Source organism: Trachypithecus francoisi, unplaced genomic scaffold (assembly GCF_009764315.1).
Source record: "Trachypithecus francoisi isolate TF-2019V2 unplaced genomic scaffold, Tfra_2.0 Contig01440, whole genome shotgun sequence".
NCBI lineage: Eukaryota > Metazoa > Chordata > Mammalia > Primates > Cercopithecidae > Trachypithecus > Trachypithecus francoisi.
In genome coordinates this window covers 18,538,192-18,561,703 of record NW_022681431.1, presented here as the reverse complement: position 1 = coordinate 18,561,703, position 23,512 = coordinate 18,538,192, and the positions used below count along the sequence as shown (strand labels likewise).

The 23,512-nt window shown below is 38.8% G+C and overlaps 1 protein-coding gene across 1 annotated transcript in view; it reads left to right on the top strand.

The window, feature by feature from the left end:
* The window catches only part of TEX15 (testis expressed 15, meiosis and synapsis associated), a 69,437-nt gene extending 60,986 nt beyond the window's left edge, over nucleotides 1-8,451 (top strand). Inside the window, exons 7-9 of the mRNA XM_033230326.1 lie at nucleotides 161-219; nucleotides 1,998-3,280; nucleotides 6,702-8,451. Coding sequence (XP_033086217.1) covers nucleotides 161-219; nucleotides 1,998-3,280; nucleotides 6,702-6,739 — 1,380 coding nt within the window. The 3' untranslated portion in view covers nucleotides 6,740-8,451. The remainder of the gene's footprint in view (nucleotides 1-160; nucleotides 220-1,997; nucleotides 3,281-6,701) is intronic.
* The last annotated feature ends 15,061 nt before the right edge of the window (nucleotides 8,452-23,512 follow it).

Here is a 23,512-nt window from a genome sequence, read left to right as displayed (position 1 = left end):
GTCTAGGAGAGTCACTACTTTCTGCAGGGAAGTGATAATTAATGAGTTTAACTTTAGATGATGGTCGAACAAACAATTACAAATATCTAATATTAAAATAATTACTTTTATTACAGTTTGTCATCACTAATGAAGATTTTTTTGTATCTTTTAAACACAGATAGACATGAAAGATGTCACAAAAATCAACAGAGAAAATGCAACATTCAAGCATCCAAGGTAGGAGTTCCTATCAGCCCTATGTGGAAAACAAAACTGAACAAAATTGGGCAAATACTAAACAATTAGAATAAAACAATTATTTATATAATGTCATTGGATCATACATGTAACTTAGGGGATGAGAATAAGCTAAGGAAAAAGAAATTTGTTTGAAATTATACAGTTTCTTAAATTCAGCTTAAGGAATTTGAACTTCATTCTGCAAATATTAAAGGCTAAAGTCATGTGAAATGTGCTTTTCCAGTGATTTAAAGGTTAAGAATATTCTGTGAATAGTTAGAACTGTCAGCCAAGGGTTAGAAAAGGGTGATTGTTTCACAGAATAAGAAAGAAAAATTTGTATATTTACAAGATATGATACAATACTTAAAGAATTGATGGGGCTTATAAGTGGTTTACCAAAAAAGGACTTTCAAAACCAAAAAGGGACTTTTAAAAATAGGACAAGTGATAAGATTACTTTTTTTTTAACTCGTGCATTTTGAAGAACAGCAAATTTCAAAACTGGCATTTTAATGAGAACCTACATAGTCATCAATTCCCGTAATATACTTTGAGTTCTCAGAAAGTATAATTTTGATTTTATCGCATTTCTGGTGATGTTTCAGTGGGGCTGAATTCAGTGAAATACGGGGCTTTTAGTTTGTTCAGTGGGATATGTGAATTCCAGGCCAAAGATGAATTTCTGTTGACTACAGAGAAATAGTACTACTTTTCCCTTCTCAACATAATATTTCCTCATATAATTTAAGAATTTCATAAAGCATCAAAAAATATAATTACTGGCTGGGTGTGGTGGCTCACGCCTGTAATCCCTGCACTTTGGGAGGCCAAGGCGGGTGGATCGCCTGAGGTCAGGAGATTGAGACCAGCCTGACCAACATGGTGAAACGCCATCTCTACTGAAAATACAGAAACTAGCTGGGCGTAGTGACAGGCGCCTGTAATCCCAGCTACTTGGGAGGCTGAGGCAGGAGAATCACTTGAACTCGGGAGGCAGAGGTTGCAGTGAGCTGAGATGCTGCCACTGCACTCCAGCCTGGGTGATAGAGTTAGACTCTGTGTCAAAAAAAAATTATATATATATGTATATATATGTATGTATATATATACACACACATATATGTATGTGTGTGTGTGTATATATATAATTACCTAAGGGACCTGTATTAACTGTCTGGCTCTAGACAATTCCCATATGGATGCTTCTCTCAGCTGCTTGAGACTGTCTGCATTTAGCTAATAATTTCAAGGCTATTAAGTTGACAAGAAATTTTGGAGGTCTGCTTTTCCTATTCTCAAAGATGAACAGACAAAAACATATTAGTCTGTTCTAACAGAGAGGGAAGAAATCTTTGGTGGGAAGGCAGGGGTTACAGCTGGTAGTTTACCAGTTGCTTACAGCTATTTACAAGTAATGAAGATCATCAGCAGGCAGGAGGCATATGAATTAAAAAACTACACTGCACCGTTGACTAGTGATAGTTTTCTACTTTTAAAAGCCTCCATTAGAAAATGTCTAAAGCACAAAATAGTTTATTACAATATTGGAAATATATTTAAAATGTAGAGCATATCATCTTCAGTAGGAAAAGTATCTAAATCCAAACCACGACAGTCGAACTAGGAAAATGTTACTTGTATAGTGCCAATAGAATGGGAAAACATAAATAAGAACTCTTCTCCTGTATAAAAATTTCAAATATATATTTCCATTAGAATTTTGTGACACTATATATTTAAAGTCATTTTTATGTGTGTGTTGCACCTAATAGGACTACAGGATCTCATCCCCAAAGCGAAAACAAAATAGTCTCAAGTTCATCTAACAATCTGAAAAGAAATCATTTAACGTCAAAAAAGGTTGAAATGCAAAGATCACTACCTGGCTCACTTTCACCCTTAGAGAACCCAAAAGACACTTGCACATCCAAGTCAGAAAGCAAAATAGACTTAACTGTTTCATCTGATGCGCCAGACCACTTCACTGGACAACAGGAAATTTTAAATAGCATGAGGAAAAGAAATGTGAACTTTAGTGCTGCTGAAACAAAAAGTGATGAGAAAGATTGTGCTGCTTTTGCAATTTGTGACCAAAAAAGTGCACATGGCACATTTTCACCAGACTGTGAGATACTTTTGCAGAAATTCCTTAAAAATTCCCCAGATCCCACCCAAAAATCCTGCCTTTCTGATATAAACCCAGGAACTGATGTTTCTCTTGTGCCTGATGCGTCAGTGCTCTCAAAGCCAATTTTCTGTTTTGTGAAAGATACCCATACTGATCTAGAAATGAATGACACAGTCTTCGAACTTCAAGATAATGATATAGTAAATTCATCTATTAAAAATTCCTCATGCGTGACTTCTCCAGAACCCATTTGTATCCAGAACAAAATTCCTGCTCTGCAGATAAACAAACTACAGCCTGCAGAAACTGAGTCAGAGGACAAATCCATGAAGAATACATTGAATCCCAATACTGTGCATACTTTTGGAGCATCTGGACATATAACCCTTAATGTGAATCAAGGAGCAGAGTACTCTCTTTCTGAACAACAGAATGACAAAAATTCAAAACTCCTAACGCAGAATGCTGCCACGTATTGGAATGAACTTCCACAGTCTGCATGTACCCCAACATATAATTCTTCTGAGCATTTATTTGGAACTTCATATCCATACTCTGCTTGGTGTGCTTATCATTACAGCAGCAGCAATGGCAATGGCATTACCCAGACATACCAAGGGATAACATCATGTGAACTACAGTCACCTCCTTCTGGGCTGTTGACCACAGTTGCAAGTGGTCAGGGTGCACAGCGTGCCCAGGGCGCACATTCTAATCTTCTGTACTCTCAATATTTTACTTATTTTGCTGGGGAGCCACAAGCAAATGGCTTTGTGCCAGTGAATGGGTATTTTCAATCTCAAATACCTGCTTATAATTTTCAGCAGCCAGTTTTTTCACAGTATGCTTCTCATCAGCCGTTACCACAAACTACATACCCTTACCTTCCTAATCGAGATGTGCCTCCAGAAGTTCCTTGGGTTTATGGTGAGTTTCACATTTTAATGCCTGCTTTATTGAGTTGTTGCTTTTAGCTGTGTCCATTTATGTGAGTGAAATTCACAGTAAGTGATGAGTTAGAAGGAGAGAGAGCAGTCATTTTTCTGTACAGATTTGTAGAATTGCCCATGGATTGGGCAAAGAGGGTGAAAATCTAGTTGTCAAAAATTCCAGCAAAAAAACTGTCAATATCACTAATATATCCTTCATGTGTTCTTCAATAAAACCCAACTGTAGGGAATAGTTAAGTAACTTATAGTTAATCGATACAGTGAAATATGATGCAACCATTAAAGGGTTTTTAATGATGTGATTTTTTTTAAACTATATCATGTAAACTTACCTACATAAATATGGAAATAGATAGAAATACTGAAATAAAATATACCAACATTTTAATTTGTGTATCTTCAGGTAAAAAAATTTGGGGTGTGTAGAGAATTTTTTCTTGCGTTTTCTAGATTATCTACTGTGAAGCATACATTATTTTGATAGAGGAAAAACAGAGTAGAGTGGGAAAATAAATTTCAATTAGATAAAACAACTGTTCTCTTTCAGTTAACTAATACGGTATCTTGGTGTAAGTGAATAGAGTTAATTAAAATGTATTGGTAGAAGAACTTGATAGTTTGCTCTGTAACATGAAAATTTTTCTTTCTAAAATGCTCAATTCTACTTGTAAAATAGCATGATTAGAATATAGGTGTTTTAATGAAATTGAAATGTTCATTTATCAGAGTTAAAGCAAAATATAAAAACAATTATCCTGCAGAAAATGTTACCCTAACAACCAAATATTCTACCATTGAAGATAAAAGGTACTTTAAATAAAAATAACCATCTTTTAATATCTTATATAGAGAAGTGCAAGATAATTTTTTTTTTTTGAGACGGAGTCTCGCTCTGTCGTCCAGGCTGGAGTGCAGTGGCTGGATCTCAGCTCACTGCAAGCTCCGCCTCCCGGGTTTACGCCATTCTTCTGCCTCAGCCTCCCGAGTAGCTGGGACTACAGGCGCCCGCCACCTCGCCCGGCTAGTTTTTTGTATTTTTTAGTAGAGACGGGGTTTCACCGTGTTAGCCAGGATGGTCTCGATCTCCTGACCTCGTGATCCGCCCGTCTCGGCCTCCCAAAGTGCTGGGATTACAGGCTTGAGCCACCGCGCCCGGCGCAAGATAATTTTTTTAAGGCAGGGTCTCATTCTGTTGCCTAGGCTGGAGTCCAGCGGCACATTCATAGCTTATTGAAACCTCAAACTCCTGGGCTCAAGCTGTCCTCCCATTTCAGCATCCCAAGTAGCTGCAACTACAGGCATGCATCACCATGTCCAGCTATTTTTAATAATTTTTAATTTTTAGTAGAGGCTGAGCACCTGTAATCCCAACACTTTGGGAGGTGGAGGTAGGCAGGTCACTTGAGGCAAAACATGGCGAAACCCTGTTCTCTACTGAATATACAAAAATTGGCTGGGTAGCACACACCTGTAATCCCAGCTACTCAGGAAGCTGAGGCATGAGAATCACTTGAACCCGGGAGGCAGAGGTTGCAGTAAGCCGAGATCACGCCACTGCACTCCAGCCTGTGTGACAGAGGGAGACTCAGTCTCAAAGTATATATATATATTAGTAGAGATGAGGTCTTACTGTGTTGCCTAGGGTGTTCTCGGACTCCTGGCCTCAAGTGATCCTCTTGCCCCTGCCTTCCGAAGTGTGGGATTAGAGGTGTGAGGCATCAGGCCCAGAGAATTTCTTTTAAAAAGTTTCTAAGCCCTGGATATTGTTACAAATTGATACGTAGGAAAAAATTGAGGAGCCATAGGTCATAGATCTGAATTGAGCAAGAAGCAGCCTGTTGACATAGTTCTGTTTCTAATTGAGAAATCTGATCACATCAGCACCTCTGCTTTGGAGTTATATCACTGATTCACTATAACCTGTCGGATAAAATTCAAATACTTTAGCCTGGAATGCAGAGCCCTTCAGAGTCCTCTATATCCAACCTAATCTCCCGCCACTTCCACCTCTGCATTCAAGCCACGTTGAACAACTTAATGTTCTCCCATAGGACCATAGGACAATCTCTATCGTACTTCTGTAGTACTTTTTGTGTGCTTTTCTCACATAAGGGATGTGAGTATTAGGTGATATTGTAATAATCTCTGTGTCTTTCCCTTTGTTCCCTGCCGCAGTAAATGACTTTACACAGGGCTAGAAATTTTTCACCCAAGACAGAACATACGGAAAATGATAAAAGAAGGAGAAAAAGGCCGGACGTAGTAGCTCACGCCTGTAATCCCAGCACTCTGGGAGGCCAAGGCAGGCAGATCACTTGAGGTCAGGAGTTTGAGACTAGCCTGGACAACATGGCGAAACCCCGTTTCTACTAAAAATATAAAATTAGCCAGGTGTCGTGGCACATGCCTGTAATCTCAGCTACTTGGGAGGCTGAGGCAGCAGAATGGCTTGGACCTGGGAGGCGGAGGTTGCAGTGAGCCAAGATCACACCACTGAACTCCATACTGGGCAACAGAGTGAAACTCTGTCTCAAAAAGAATAAATAAATAAAAGGGGAAAAAGTAAAGAGGAACAAAGTCTATGACTCTGCTTTTTCCTTTTTTATTAATTTGATATTGCTGATGCTATAATGATAAACACCAAGCATAGTAGATGGGACAAACCTATGAATTAAAGTGGACACTTTAATTTCTGAAATAGAAAATCTTGATTGTAATTGTTTCAGAAAGGTTCTCATAGTTTGGGCTTTCTTTTGTTCTTAATAGTTCAGCTATTTGTGATATTAAAAAAGATAGCTTTGGAATCAAGTCCAGCTATGACTCTCAATCCTGTTTTGTTACCTCCTTGGTTATATTAGTCCAATTAAAATAAAAAGAAATAGTCATTTACTTATATCCAAAAGTAACTCTAAAAAAAATTAAGGAGGCAGTTGCAATGTTATAATCACATCTTTGAGTTATCATGATTGTAAATGTTCCACAGAAATCACCTCTCCCACTTACAGGAACTGCATTCTTAAGAATGTGAAAAATCTCTTGGACCCATTTGTCGCTATATTGTTTGTGGTGCTTGTATTCAACACCAAAAAATGGAACTAAAGGACAGTGCTCGAGTGAGCCCTGTGTCCCAGTCACATTTTGTCATTTATTACATTTAATTTCACAGGATACCTTAGAGAGATGCAGAGATGCTGTTCTTCTACAGATGGGGAAACCATTCCTCAGAGAGCCTTAAATAACTTTCACAGGATCCGATGATCCTATGGCTACTTAAGGGCAGATAAGCACTTTGATCTCTTTAGCTGTAATTTAAACTCAGGTTCTTTCCACTATACTATCATGTACCATTAGTCTAAATTATTTGTTTATTTAAATCTTTGTGGTGTTTTGTCTTCCAGCTCCATGGCACCAAGAATCCTTTCATCCACAACACTGAAAATAGTCTTCTGTCTATTGAAATAAAGAAGACATAACAAGTTTTTCCAAATATTTTTTACTTATATATTTTTTAACATTTAATGATTTTTAATGTGTGTAAATGTGGTAGGAAATTAAATCATATGGTCCTTTGTAAAATGTACAAATAATCTTAACACATATCACACAGGACATCAGTTTCTAACTTCTGATATACCAGAATTATTTCCATGCAATTATAAGGGGAGGGTAATATGATCCAAGGTTAAGCAATAGTGATAAAATCTTTAAAACTATATTCTGGCTTCTGATATGTTTCAATATATTGTTGATGGCATTGTGCCATTTGAGCTGAAAGCAGGATTTTTTTTCATTAGTCATCAAACCAAGAATTTTATAATTCTTGACACTTTATTATATAATTTACAATTCTATGCCAGATATGGCAAATTCCTTCAATTTCAATATTTTCTAGTTTCTACTTGTAAAATATTTTTAATAAGAAAAATTGGTTTGCATACTCTCAGTGTTTCCTTGAGGAGAGATTTTTTAAATTTTTATGTTGGAAGCAATTGTAGTTAATTATATTTCAATGCCGTTTTCTACAAGAGCCATTTCCAGAAGATTATTTTGTTTTGGGATTTCACAATTTAAATAGTTTTTTAATGATTTTTTAGCAAATAATAAAGAATAATATTTATGCTTATGCAGTTAGTCTTTTTTACAGTAATTTAAACAATGTGACACAAATAGTTTTTTCATGCTCTTGTCATAGATTTTTCTTTTTAACCTTCTGCAAAAGTAAAAACTCTTAGTAATAATCATAGGGCAACAGGATATAGTATGTAACTGCAGTGTTGAGCAGTCTCTTTTCATATATTACCTTTCCTGCTCAACAGCTGTTCCTGTTTTCTGTAAGATCCTAGTCAGACAAAGTGCTCAAAACTGGATAGACCTTTCTCAAGGGTTAGCCCTAAAATGTGACAAGAGAATTGGTTTGGCCAAATCTCAACAACCAGCAAAGCTTCAGTGTTTTTGCAAACTTTTTATGTAAGCAAACTTTTTGTGTTATCTGGCACAGGCCTTTGAAAAGACTATAATTCTACTTTGTTTTGTGTAGAATAACTAATTTTTCAATTCAGAAAGACAGACTCCACAGGATAAGCCTCTTTATACTCACTTAAACCAACTAGGATGGAATTCAGAATATCTAAGCTGCTTAACATACAGACCTTTAAAAAGGGAAGGTCAAGCAAAGAACTGTAACTGAAAGAAATAAGAGATTTGAGAAGACAATAGAGTTAAAACAATATTTTTAAAACATTTATATTTTGTCCATGCAGTTTTATTTGTAAATAGTCTGTGAAAATCAGAACTTCCTTACAACTTTGAAAGCAGTAATATTAACTGGTATTCAAAAATGAATAACAGCCAAAAATGAATAACAGCCATTTGATTTATGTTTCCCTCAGTCATTTGGTTTATGTTTGGTTATGGCAAAATGTTATGGCATTTATTGTTAATACTACTACTAATATGTAAACCAAAAGTTAATATTCTAGTTAAGGACTCTTCCGTTAAACAACTTCCAGATTCCGTTGACATTGTCTTTGTGATATTTTTATTTCTTGGGTTTTAATTTTTCTTGAAGACTTACCTAAATATTCAGTTACATTTTTAAAAAAATCTGTACTTGACAGAATATTAAAAAATTGAATATTTTTCCCTCAAGTGTGTGTTTCTATTCTAAATATTAAAACAGAACAAATTAAAATTGAGCAAATTTTATAAGCAAAAAAAAAAATCCTGTTTGTAAATATTGTTAAGAAGAATTATTTGAATAAACTGGATTCCTTCTAATTTCAGGGGTTTTTTCTTTTGTGTTTCTTGAATAATAAGCATAAATATGGGCCAGGCGCGGTGGCTCATGCCTGTAATCCCAGCACTTTTGGAGGCCGCAGCAGGTGGATCACCTGAAGTCAGGAGTTCGAGACCAGCCTGAGCAACATGACAAAACTCCATCTCTACTAAAAATATAAAAATCAGCTGGGAGTGGGGACGGGCTCCTGTAATCCCAGCTACTCGGGAGGCTGAGGCAGGAGAATCGCTTGAACCCGGGAGGCAGAGGTTGCCGTGAGCCAAGATCGTGCCATTACAGTCCAGCCTGGGCAACAGAACAAGACTATCTCAGAAAGAAAAAAAAAAAATGTGAGTGGTCCTTGGTTTACACATACCCATTACATTAAAAACAATCCACAAGGAACTGACCTCATGATGTTCTTAGTTCATTTTCTGTTGCCATAACAGAATATCACAGGCTGGGTAATTTATAAGGACAAGAAATGTATTTGACTCACAGTTCTTGAGCCTGGGATGTCCAAGATCTAGGGGGCTGCATCTTGTGAGGGCATAAAATGGTGAGAGAGAGCAAGAGATTGAGCTCATCCTTTGTAAGGATGCACTGCCACAGACTAGCCCATTCCCACAATAACGGTATTAATCTGTTCATGAGGGCACAGCCCTCATGGCCTAATCACCTCTTAAAGGTCCCACCTGTCAACAATGTTGGCATTGGGGATTAACTTTCCAACATACAAACCTTGGGGAACACATTAAAACCATAGTAATTAAATACCTAAATAAACTGCTGGAGCACCTTTTCCACCCCAGCTGTGTTTGCCTTCACCTCTATCCCTATTTGCTGTCGCTCTTACAAACTACATTACAGCTTGCAGTTTCATATGACAAGTCAAAGTCCCTGCCCTTATACAGTTCTCATTCCAGTCAAGGGAGACAAGTAATACATATATAATTAAGTAATTTTGTATCATGAGAAGTGATAGGTTAAAAAAAAAATAAGTAATGGACTGGAGAATGGATGACACATAAGCTGAGATTCAATGATGGCATCTTTGACAAGCATTCATGAACCTAGCAAAGTAGGAGGCTATGCCCCATTTTCCCAATAAGATTTCACCAAAACAATATTTTGGTAAGATTATATAAATCGTTAGAGATATAGATGAAGTATTATAAGTGTCAATTGTATGTTATATAAAAACATTATAGAATCTTTTTATGTATGTTTTGGAGGATAATTTTGTCCTCTCCGTCTTTGACATCAATCTCTTGGTCATCATTAGAGACTTCTTTAGCTCTCTGACCATGTTTTCCAAAGCATGTCATCCTGTTATCAAAGTTTGAAATAATATGCTTTTTAAAAAATGTATTTTAAAAATCTGTGTGTAGATATATGCAAAACTGCTATTAATTGAGGTCATTTCAAACTAATATCTTCCCCAAAGACATTACCTAGAGTAATGGCGGCTTAAGGCTTCAAAATAAGATTAAGGTTCCATACCCTTTTCAGTGGGGTAGTTTTAGGGGGGAATATAACTTATATTCAGGCATATATGGTATTTTTAAACTATTTGTTGTTGATGCTGTTTTTGAGGAGTCTCACTCTGTCACACAGGCTGGAGTGCAGTGGTGTGATCTTGGCTCACTGCAACCTCCACCTCACGGGTTCAAGCGATTCTCCTGGCTCAGCCCCCTGGGTAGCTGGGATTATAGGTGTGTGCCACCAAGTCCAGCTAATTTTTGTATTTTTAGTAGAGATGGGGTTTCACCATGTTAGCCAGGCTGGTCTCAAACTACCGACCTCAGGTGGCCTGCCCGCCTCAGCCTCCCAAAGTGGTGGGATTACGGGCGTGAGCCCCCGCACCCAGCTGCTATTAAATGTTTTTGCAGGCATAGTTTGCTTTCAATTCATATAATATTTATATTGCTTGAATAACATGGTAAACACAATTATCCATGCAGGCTTTAAAATAGTATGGCGAAGAAAGGTAAGTTGTTGATTCCTCTAAGATCAGCGTTTTAAAATTAGTTTTGATTAATAAGATTCTAAGAGCAGCAGCTACAGATTCCTACCTAACAATTGTTAATAAAACTGGGAAATGAAGGGGTTATTGATTACTGATGCAGTGTGGACAGTAAAATTTTGTAAGAATATAAATCCTACTCCTTTCTTGTTCTGTAAGCCCTGCTGTCTGCTTTATTATTACTTTCAAGAATTATTTATAAGAAATCTCCTTTGGGTTTTTTTAAATTTTTTTTTTTTTTAGAGACAGGGTCTTACTGTGTCACCCAGACTGAAGTGCAGTTGTGCAATCATAACTCACTGCAGCCACAACCTCCTGGGCTCAAGCAATCCCACCTCAACCTCCCAAGTGACTGGGACTACAGGCACTTGCCAACATGCCTGGATAAGTTTTAAATTTTTTGTAGAGATAGAGTTTTACTTTGTTTCCCAGGCTGGTTTCAAACTCCTGTTTCAAGCAATCCTCTTATCTCAGCCTCCCAAAGTATTGGGATTACAGGTGTGAGCCACTGAACCCAGCCAGAAGACTTCTTTAAGATATCCTGTAGAGCCGTTAACCTCAAAATACTGCATTCTGGCCAGACTTTGTGGCTCACTGCTTTGAGAGACCAAGACACGAGGATTGCTTGAGCCCAGGAGTTCAAGACCAGCCTGGGAAACATGGCGAGACCCCGTCTCTACCAAAAAAAAAGAAAAAAACTGCATTCTAATTTACTGTCATGGAAAACACCATTTATCTTCGGATTCATAACTTTGTTTGTATGTTCAAGACAGTCTTTCTCTGTGACGCAGGCTAGAGTGCAGTGGTGCGATCTCGGCCCACTGCAATCTCAGCCTCCCAAAGTGCTGGGATTACAGATGTGAGTCACTCTGCCCGGCCAATAATTATTTTTTTAAAGACTATTGACCTTTATTAAGTAACAATTTAGGGCGTTGACGGGTTTCTTTTTTCAAATGTGAATGAGACTCCGAATTGAGAAGATGGTCTAGCCGATTGAATATATCTGTTTAATTAAAGATTACAGCTAGGCGCGGTGGCTCACGCCTGTAATCCTAACACTTTGGGAGGCCAAGGCGGGCAGATCACCTGAGGTCAGGAGTTCGAGATGAGCCTGGCCAACATGGCAAAACCCTGTCTCTACTAAAAATAAAAAATTAGCCGAGTGTGGTGGCACGTGCCTGTAATCCCTGCTACATGGGAGGCTGAAGCAAGAGAATTGCTTGAACCCAGGAGGCGGAGGTTGTGGTGAGCTGAGATCATGCCAGTGCACTCCAGCCTAGGCAACAAGAGCAAAACTCCATCTCAAAAAAAAAAAACATATGCAGCCAAGAATCATATGGAAAAAAAAGCTCAATGTCACTGATCATTAGAGAAATGCAAATCAAAACTGCAATGAGATACCATCTCACACCAGTTAGAATGGCTATTATTAAATTAAAATGAAAAAAATAACACATAATGGCGAGGTTGTGGAGAAAAGGGAACACTTAATACACTGTCAGTGGAAGGATAAATTAGTTCAACCATTGTGGAAAACAGTATGGTGATTCCTCAAAAGAGCTAAAGGCAGAACTCCCGTTTGACCTAGCAATCCCATTACTGGGTATGTACCCAGGAAAATATAAATCATTCTACCCTAAAGACACGTGAATGTTTATTGCAGCACGATTCACAATAGTAAAGACATGGAATCAACCTAAATGCCTATTAATGACAGACTGGATAAGGAAAATGTGGTACATATATGCCATGGAATGCTATGGAGCCATAAAGAACAAGATCATGTCTTATGTGGGAACATGGATGGAGCTGGAGGCTATTATCCTTAGCAAATTAAGGCAGGAACAGAAAACCAGATACCACATGTTCTCACTTATAAATGGGAGCTACATAATGAGAGCTCATGAACACAAAAGTGTGAACAACAGACACTGGAGTCTACTTAGGGGTTGAGGGTGGGAGAAGGGAGAGGAGCAGAAAAGATAACTATTGGGTACTGGGCTTAATACCTGGGTGATGAAATAATCTGTACAACATACCCCCATGACACAAGTTCATCTATGTAACAAACCTTCACATCTACCCCCAAACCTAAAATTAAATTTTAAGTAAATGTTGGCCACAAAAAAACATTGTTCAGATTTCCAGTGATACAAAGATGGAAAGATAGTTCTTGCATGAGACTGATATAGTAGTCTTTTTAAAACACCTGGCAAATGATAGTAAATGCTGTATGTATAAATCTGTTGTGCCAAACCAAGCCTGGTGTGATAAGGGCACTGCTTAGAGGGTGGCCGTAGGAGTGGAGGATTGGATTCTAGAGGCATTTGAGAAGGAAAGAGTTGGCAGGATTTTGTGACTCATAACAGAGAGGAAAGTGGCCCAAATGACTCCTAGGGCACCATAGTTTATGTTTTTAGTGTATGAAGAAAGAATAATTTTAAAAAACATAACTTATTCTTCACCAGAACTTGATAGTTTGAATTTATATACTTTGTTCTTTATATTAGAAGGATAATAAAAATTGTAAAAAAAAATTTAAAAAGGAAAGTAAGGAGTTAATTTCCTTAGCAAATTATGAAAGTGTATAAATTGCATGCATTAAAAAATTATCATGTAATATGGCAACTTAAAATTCAATTGTATTATTTATTTACCCTGAGACAGGGTCTGGATCTATTGTCCAGACTGGAGTGCAGTGGTGCAGTCATTGCTCACTGCAGCATTGAACTCCAGGGCTCAAGCAATCCTCCCACCTCAGACTCCCAAGTAGCTAGGACTTCAGGCTCATGCTACCGCATCCAGTTAATTTTTAAATTTTTTTCTAGAGACAGGGTCTTACCATGTTGCCCAAGCTGGTCTTGAACTCCTGGCCTCAAGTTATCCTCCTGCCTTGGTCTCCCAGAATGTTTGGAATACAGGTGTAAGCCACCATGCCTGGCCAAAATTCAACTGTTTTAAAAAGTGTTATATAAAACTCAACTGTAGTGCTAACCAGGACTGTAAATGTCATAAATTCAGCTGTGAAAATATTTATTAAAGCTGGGAGCAGGGGCTAAAAACTTTTATTATAAGAGGAATAAAAAAGAACGACAAACAAATATTGGAACCTTTTTAGTAGGTTTATTTTTCACAGTGATAAACAGGCATAGCAATTCTGAAACCATTTTATGTGTATGATAGAACTGAACAAAGGAATAAATGTCATTTGATGTTTTGGGGAGTCAGAGGTCTCATTGTGGAAGAAGGAAGGATAAGGAAGAATCTTCAAAGGGATGCAGATTTCAAAAGTAAGATATCAGGGCTGGGCACAGTGAATCATGTCTGTAATCCCAGCACTTTGGGAGGCCGAGGCGGGTGGATGACTTGAGGTCAGAAGTTCGAGACCAGCCTGGCCAACATGGTGAAACCCCCATCTCTACTGAAAATGCAAAAATTAGCGGGCGTGGTGGTGCATGCCTGTAATCCCAGCTGCTTGGGAGCTGAGGCATGAGAATCGGTTGAACCCAGGAAGTGGAGGTTGCAGTGAACCAAGATCATGCCACTGCACTCCAGCCTGGGCAACAAAGTGAGACTCCATCTCAAGAAAGAAAGAAAAAAAAAGATACCAGTATAAATTAAGCCCCCTTGAGTATTTCACTAACTACTAATCTATGCATTGAGATAATTACCCAGACTGTGTGGGGAAAGAACCATCAGGAAGCTTTGGGGAAACAATCCCCAGGGCTCATCTAGGGCTGGGAATAGTGTGTAAAGGGTGGAAAGGCCTTATAATATAGAAAACATACAGTAGGGTCTTCAGAAGGATATCATCTTAGTATGGGGCCACATTAGCCCTTGACTAAAAGCTGTTCTGAACCCTCCTCCTCTAAAAAGCTCAAAAGCGCTGGCCGGGCGCGGTGGCTCAAGCCTGTAATACCAGCACTTTGGGAGGCCGAGACGGGCGGATCACGAGGTCAGGAGATCGAGACCATCCTGGCTAACACGGTGAAACCCCGTCTCTACTAAAATATACAAAAAATTAGCCGGGCGAGATGGCGGGCGCCTGTAGTCCCAGCTACTCGGGAGGCTGAGGCGAGAGAATGGCGTAAACCCGGGAGGCGGAGCTTGCAGTGAGCTGAGATCCGGCCACTGCACTCCAGTCTGGACGACAGAGCGAGACTCCGTCTCAAAAAAAAAAAAAAAAAAAAAAGCTCAAAAGCAAGCCTTGCCTTGAAAAAAATCCAACTAATTCCAAGTAATCACACACGAGAACAAAGCTCAACACTACTTAAATAACCACAACAAAATCCAGCAATCAACAGTGTAAAATTCATAGTATCTTCATCTAATCAAACATTACTAGGCAGGCAAAACAAACGACATAAAAATACGACCCATTACCAGGAAAATAAACAGTGAAATGACAGAAATGATGAAATTACCAAACGAGGATATAAAATCAGCAATTATAAATATACTTCATATATCAAGAACATAGAGGCAAACAGGCCAGGCGTGGCGGTTTATGCCTGTAATCCCAGCACTTTGGGAGGCTGAGGCAGGTGGATCACCTGAGATCAGGAGTTTGAGCCCAGGGTGACCAGCATGGAGAAATCTCGTCTCTACCAAAAATGCAAAATTAACCAGGCTTGGTAGTGCATGCCTGTAATCCCAGCTACTTGGGAGGCTGAGGCAGGACAATCGCTTGAACCTGGGAGGCGGAAATTGCAGTGAGCCGAGATCGCACCACTGCACTCCAGCTTGGGCAACAAGAGCGAAACTCCGTCTCAAAAAAAAAAAAATATATATATATATACACACACATATATATGTATGTATATATATGTGTATATATAGAGAGAGAGAGGCAAATAGGAGACAAATAGAAGATATAAGAAGTATGCAAATGGAACTTTTATCTGAAATGAAAAATACACTGTATGGGATAAAGAGAAGATTAGACAATAAAGAAGACAAATCAGTAGACTTAAGAACATAACCATAGAAACTATTCAAAATGAAGCACAGAGACAAAAAAGAATGGGGAAAGCAAAACAAAACGCCAGAGCATCAGTGCCCTGTGAAACAATGCGAAGCAGTTTAAGGTCAAGAGGGGAGTGAGGCAGGAACAGAAAAAAAGATTTTGAAGAAATAGTAGATGAAAATTTCCAAACAATCAAAACTATAAACCCACAGTTCCAAGAAGCTCAATGAACCCAAAGAGAAATAAAGCCTCAGTAACACACTCACTTGAATGTCTAAACTTGTTTTTTTTTTTCTTGAGACAGAGTTTTGCTCTTGTTGCCCAGGCTGGAGTACAACGGCATGATCTTGGCTCACTGCAACCTCTGCCTCCTGGATTCAAGCAGTTCTCCTGCCTCAGCCTCCCAAGTAGCTGGGATTACAGGCACTCGCCACCATGTCCAGCTAATCTTTTGTGTTTTTGGTAGAGATGGGGTTTTACAACGTTGGCGAGGCTGGTCTCAAACTCCGGACCTCAGGTGATCCACCCGCCTCGGCCTCCCAAAGTGCTGGAATTACAGGCGTGAGCCACGGCATCCAGCCAAATGTCTAAACTTTTAGACATTTGGCCATACTAAGTGCTAGTGAAGACCCGGTGTAACTTGTACTCTCATGTGCTTTTAGTAGGAATGCTGAGTTGTACAACCACTTTAGAAAACTGCTTGGCAGAAACTTTAAGCAATCACCATATGACCCAGAAACCCACTCCTAGACATTTATTTACCCAAGAGAAATGGAAACGTGTGTTTACCCACCACTTGTATTTGAATGTTTATAGCAATTTTATTCATAACCAAAAGTTGGAAACAACCCAAGGATGCATCAACCTATGATTGGATAAACAAATTGAATAAATTATAGTATATCATGAAATGCTGGACAATAAAAAGGAAAAACATACACCATTTGAATGAGTCTCAACAATTATACTAACTGAAAGAAACCAGACACACAAGACAACCCATTTGTATGAAATTCCAGAAGAGGCTAAACTATAATGTTACTAGGGTTCATGGTTGGGGAAAGGACTGTCCCAAGGAACATGTTGGAAGTTTCAGGTTGAGGGAAGTGTTCTACATCAGTATTGTGTGGTGGGTGACAGGTAGATGACTGTATGCATTTGTTACAGCTCAACTAAATGTCCATTTTAAATTGGTAAATAATTATTGTACATAAATCATGCCTGAATAGAGTTGATTTTTTAAAATATACTATATTTTATTGAAACTAAGATTCCATTGATTATGAGATTACTTTTAGAGACAGAAAATGGTAACTTAGAATCAGCAAAATATGATATACAATATGGGAAAATGCAAATAGAAATTAAACCAAGAATCCAGGTAACTCAAGAGTATTAGAATAAACACCAGAAAGCTTCTCTGAGTTGTTAGGGTAGGATCCTTCTGTTAATATCAGCAACTAATATGTATATTATCAGAAGGTGTATATTAGGCTAAATGAGGTATTACTGCTTAATGGCTACAGAGTTTCTGTTTGAGACGATGAAAAAGTTCTAGAGATGGTATTAGTGATGGGTGCACAACATTGGAAATGTACTTAATGCCAATGAATTGTCTGCTTAAAAATGGTTTCATGGTAAATGTTATATTTTACTCCAGTAACCAAAATCATCAAAGAAATTGGGTTGTAAAGAAATTTTAATAGAAAATCTACAAAAAATTAAGTATTTCTCTTAAATATATAATACAATATTCAAGCAATCTTGGGACAGGGGAACTGTTCTAAACAGGCTTATGCAAAATTACTGACAGGATTGGTGAGGGAGAGAATAGAGGGAGAACAGGCTCTGAGTCAGACCACATGGCTTCATTTCCCAGCTCCAGGTGAGTGAACTCAGCCCGTCACTTGTTGCCTCTACCTCAGTATCCTCATTTGATTAATCAGAATGATAATCGTAGCCTACTTCATAGGGTTGTCATGGAGGGAATAAATGAGGTAATAATCTAAGCACTTAGAACACCACCTGATTCATAAGTGCTCTTATTATGATTTATAAATATGCTCTTATAAAGATTTAAAACTTTTGAATGGCAAGACTCAAATACAAAATTCAAGTAACACACTGGGTGAAATACTATAAACATACATATTAGGCAGCCTACAAATCAATAATAAGGAAGTGAAAAACTTAATAAAATAATAAACACTCAATTTGTATGCACAAATACTTAAGTGTTAAAAAATAAGAACAATTGCTATATCCCACTAACCACAAAATATATAATCTTTCAGCTACCATTTGGTCAAAGCTTAAAATGAATAGTATCCAATTGCATCAGTCAAGTTTATGTTCCAATGTAAATAACAAAACCCCCAAATGTAGCTTAAATGTAAGTTTTATTTTTCTGCTATATGAAATCTAGAGGTACCATATGATCCAGCAATTCCTCTCCTGGGTATTTATCCAAAGGAAATGAAATTGGTATGTCAAAGAGATATCTGCACTCCCATGTTTATTGCAGCGCTGTTCACAATAGCCAAGATATGGAATCAGCTTTCATGTCCATCAATGGACAAATGAATAAAGAAAACATGGTGTCTATACACTGTAAAATATTAGCCACAAAAAAAAATGAAATCCTGTCATTTGTGGCAACATGGATGAACCTGGAGGACATTAAGTGACATAAACCAGACACAGAAAGACAAATACCACATGGTCTCATTCATATATGGAATCTAAAGGAGTTGATCTTATAGAAATAGAGAGTCAAATAGTGGTTACCAGAGGCCGAGGAGGAAAGGAAGAGGGGATGATGGGGAGAGGTTGGTCAACAGGTACAAAATTAGAGTAAGATAGGAGGAATCTGTTCTGGTGTTCTATAGCACAGTAGGATGACTATGGTTAACAATATTATAGTGTATATTTCAAAATAGCTAGAAAAGGGGATTCTGAATGTTCTTGCCATAAAGCAATGATAAATGCTTGAGGTGATGGATATGCTGAAAACCTCGATTAGACGATCATACAATTGTATATATCAAAATATCACACCGTACCCCATAAATACATAGTTATGTGTCAAATGGAAACAATAATAATAATAAAATATATATAGGTAGACAATTCAGAGCTATTATTCTGGCTTCACATTGCTATCAGGAACCCAGGTACATCTCATCTTTCTTCTTGGCCATCAATAACACATGGCCTTTACCCTCATCCTTTCTTTACCTAGTGGCCTCCAAATGGCTATTCCATCTCCATCAGTGAGTACCAGGCAGGAGCATTTTGAGTTTCCTCCCTTTAACAAGTTTTCCTGTAGAGCCCTATTGAGCTACTTCTCCTTACATCTGTTTGCCAGAATGGGACCCCATGGCCACTCCTAGGTAATTTTTCAAGCAAGGCATTTTTTCACTCCAAACAATTGTTAATAAAGAAGAAATGTGCAGTGGATATTGGCTAAACTACTAATAATCTGTACTATACCAGTACTATCTCAAATGAAAAATATGGTATCCAAAAAGCTATATATGGTATCCAAATCACAATGAAAATATAAATAGGCCGGGCGCGGTCACTCAAGCCTGTAATCCCAGCACTTTGGGAGGCCGAGACGGGTGGATCACGAGGTCAGGAGACCGAGACCATCCTGGTTAACACGGTGAAACCCCGTCTCTACTAAAAAAATACAAAAAACTAGCCGGGCGAGGTGGCGGGCACCTGTAGTCCCAGCTACTCGGGAGGCTGAGGCAGGAGAATGGCGTCAACCCGGGAAGCGGAGCTTGCAGTGAGCTGAGATCCAGCCACTGCACTCCAGCCTGGGCGACAGAGCGAGACTCCGTCTCAAAAAAAAAAAAAAAAAGAAAATATAAATATACCTTTTAAAAGAAAGAGTAGATGAAGCAAATATTGAGGCCTTCCTTAATGGGGGGCCAATCCTAAGTGCTGAAAACAACCCTTTTAGTCATACTGCTACTTACCATTTATTCTTATGGCCCCTGCTACTTTCCTCAAATTTACTTAAATATTTACTGAGCACCTACTCTCTATAGATGTGTTTTGATATTACAAATCTAATATATATATGTATCTTGTGGTCAAGAGATTTATAGTCTAATAGGAAAGAGGAGAAATGCATGCAAATAACTAACATGAGAAAGTATGTGGTAGAAAAAAGAGACTGATCCAAAGGTATGAAATTTTAAAGTGTGCAGAGATGAGTTTCTTCTGGTATAAGAGCAAGGAGAAAGGGCTTCTTGGAAAAAAAAATAGTCCTGACACTTGTCCTTGAAGATTGGGAAAGATATCCCTGCATGGTGGCTTACATCTGTAATCCCATCAGTTAGGAGGCTGAGGTGGGCGGATTGCTTGAGGCTAGTTCAAGATCAGCCTGGGCAAGATAGTCAGACCCCAGCTCTACAATAAATTAAAAACCCAGCATGGTGATGCATATCTGTAGTCCCAGCTACTCTGGAGGCTAAGGAGGGAGGATCACTTGAGCCTGGAAATTTGGGGGTATAGTGAGCTCTGATCATGCTGCTGCTCCCCAGCCTAGGAGACAGATTGAGACTCTGTTTTTTTGTTTTTTTGTTTGTTTTTTGTTTTTGTGTTTGAGATGGAGTCTTGCTCTGTTGCCAGACTAGAGTGCAGCAATGCTACCAAGGCTCACTGCAACCTCTGCATGCTGAGTTCAAGTGATTCTCGTGCCTCAGCCTCCCAAGTAGCCGGGACTACAGGCGCCCACCACCATGCCCGGCTAATTTTTGTATTTTTAGTAGAGATAGGGTTTCACCATGTTGGCCAGGATGGTCACGATCTCCTGACCTTGTGATCCACCCACCTCGGCCTCCCAAAGTGCTGGGATTACAGGCGTGAACCATCACACTTGGCCTCAAGACCTTGTTTTTTTTAAAAAAGAAAAAGAAAGAAAGAAATTGGAAAGGTTTATTTATATACATATATATAGAAGAGAAAGAGAAGCGTTTCATATGGAAGTAAAGCCTGAATTAAAGGATGGTGCCACGAAATTGGGGGGCAAGTGAGAAAATCGTAACTGATTGAATAAAATAGATAAAAGCTTTCCCAAAAGTTATTATGATGGGGCAATAAAGTGGCTATCAGGATTGAAGTTACTAAAGCTCCTTCTCTGGTGGTTATTTTTTAAAGTATCCCAGACTTCAGGGGAGAAACTGGAGCCTTTGCTGTGACTGAGAAATCAGTACCTGAGCTGTGTGTCAGTCTTTAGAAAACCATGGCCTCAGCTTTTTGAAGGCCTGTAGTGGCTCCTGGAACTGATAAACGACTTCAGTAAAGTTTCAGGACACAAAATCAATGTACAAAAATCAGTGCCATTTCTATACACCAATAACATTCCAGCTGAGAACCAAATCAAGAACACAATCCCATTTACAATAGCCACCAAAAAAGTAAAATACCTAGGAATACAGATAACCAAGGAGGTGAAAGATCTCTATAAGAAGAACTACAAAACACTAGTGAAAGAAATCACAGATGACACAAATGGAAAAACATTCCATGCTCATGGATCAGAAGAATTAATATCATTAAAATAGCCATACTGCTCAAATCAATCTATAGATTTAACACTACTATCAAATCACTAATGTCATTTTTCACAGAATTAGAAAAAAAACTATCTAAAATTCATATGAACCATAAAAGAACCTAAATAGCCAAAGCAATCCTAAGCAAAAAGAATGAAGCTGGAACCATTACACTACACAACTTCAAACTATACTATAAGGCTACAGTAACCAAAACAGCATGGTACTGGTACAAAAACAGACACACAGACAAATGGAACAGACTAGAGAACTCAGAAATAAAACTGCATACCTACAGCCATCTGATTTTCAACAAAAAAAAATAAGCAATGGGGAAAGGACTCCCTGCTCAGTAAATCTTGCTGGGATAACTGGCTAGCCATATGCAGAAAAATGAGACTGGACCCCCAGTTTTCACCAAATACAAAAATTAACTCAAGGTAGATTAAAAATTTAAACGTAAAATTTCAAACTATAAGAATACTGGAAGAAAACATAGGAAACACCATTGTGGACATTGAACTTAGGAAAAAAGTTATGATTAAGTCCTCAAAAGCAATTGCAATAAAAATAAAAAATTGACAAGTGGAACCTAATTAAAGGCATCTGCAGAGCAAAACAAAAAAAAAAAAACTGTCAGCAGAGTAAACAGACAACTTACAGAATGAGAAAATATTCACAAACTATGCATCTGACAAAGGTCTAACATCCAGAATTTATAAGGAACTTAATCAACAAGCAAAAAACAACCCCATTAAAAAGTGGGTAAAAGTCCAGGCATAATGGCTCATGCTTGTTTTTTATTATTATTATTATTATTTTTTGAGTCAGAATCTCACTCCATCACCCAGGCTGGAGTGCAGTGGCATGATCTCAGCTCACTACAACCTCTGCCTCTCAGACTCAAGCAATTCTCCTGCCTCAGCTTCCCAAGTATTGGGGATTACAGGCACCCACCACCACGCCCAGCTAATTTTTGCATTTTTCTTTTTTTTTTTTTTTTTTTTTTTTTGAGACGGAGTCTTGCTCTGCCACCCAGGCTGGAGTGCAGTGGCCGGATCTCAGCTCACTGCAAGCTCCGCCTCCCGGGTTTACGCCATTCTCCTGCCTCAGCCTCCCGAGTAGCTGGGACTACAGGCGCCCGCCTCGTCGCCCGGCTAGTTTTTGGTATTTTTTAAGTAGAGACAGGGTTTCACCGTATTAGCCAGGATGGTCTCGATCTCCTGACCTCGTGATCCGCCCGTCTCGGCCTCCCAAAGTGCTGGGATTACAGGCTTGAGCCACCGTGCCCGGCCAATTTTTGCATTTTTCATAGAGACAGGGTTTCACTATGTTGGCCAGGCTGGTCTCAAACTCCTGATCTTAGGTGCTCCACCTGCCTTGGCCTCCCAAAGTGCTGGCATTACAGGCATGAGCCACTGCACCCAGCGTATGGCTCATGCTTATAATCCCAGCATTTTGGGAGGCTGAGGAGGGAGGATTGCTTGAGGTCAGGAGTTTGAGACCAGCCAGGACAATGTAGGGAGACCCTGTCTCTATAAAAAAAAACTAAAAATTAGCTGGCCATGGTGTCACATGCCTAGAGACCCAGCTACTCAGGAGGCTGAGGTGGGAGGATCACTTGAGCCCAGAAGTCAGAGGTTGTAGTGCACTGAGATTGCACCACTGCACTCAAGCCTGGGTGACAGAGTGAGACCCTGTCTCAAGTAAAAATAAATAAATAAATAAAAATAAAATCAACAACAACAAAGTGGGCAAAGGACAAGACATGAACAGACACTTCTAAAAAGGGGACATACAAGAAGCCAACAAACATGAAAAAATGAAAAAATGCTCATCATCGCTAATCATCAGAGAGATGCAAATCAGAACCACAATAAGATACCATATGATATGATTTGGCTATGTCCCCACCCAAATCTCATCTTGAATTCCCATGTGTTGTGGGGAAGTAATTGAATCATGGGGGCAGGTCTTTCCCGTGTTGTTCTCGTGATAGCAAATAAGTCTCACAAGATCTGGTGGTTTTAAAAAGAGTTTTCCTGCACAAGCTCTCTCTCTTTGCCTGCTGCCATCCATGTAAGATGTGACTTGCTCCTCCTTGCCTTCCACCATGATTGTGAAGGCTCCCCAGTCATGTGGAACTGTAAGTCCAGTAAACCTCTTCCTTTTGTAAATTGCCCAGTCTTGGGTATGTCTTTATCAGCAGTGTGAAAAAGGACAAATACACCATTTCATACCAGTCAGAATGGTGGTTATTAAAATGTCAAAAAAGCAACAGATGCTGGCAAGGCTGCAGAGAAAAGGGAGCACTTATACACTGTTCGCAGGAATATGAATTAGTTCCACCACTGCAGATGTTTGGAGATTCT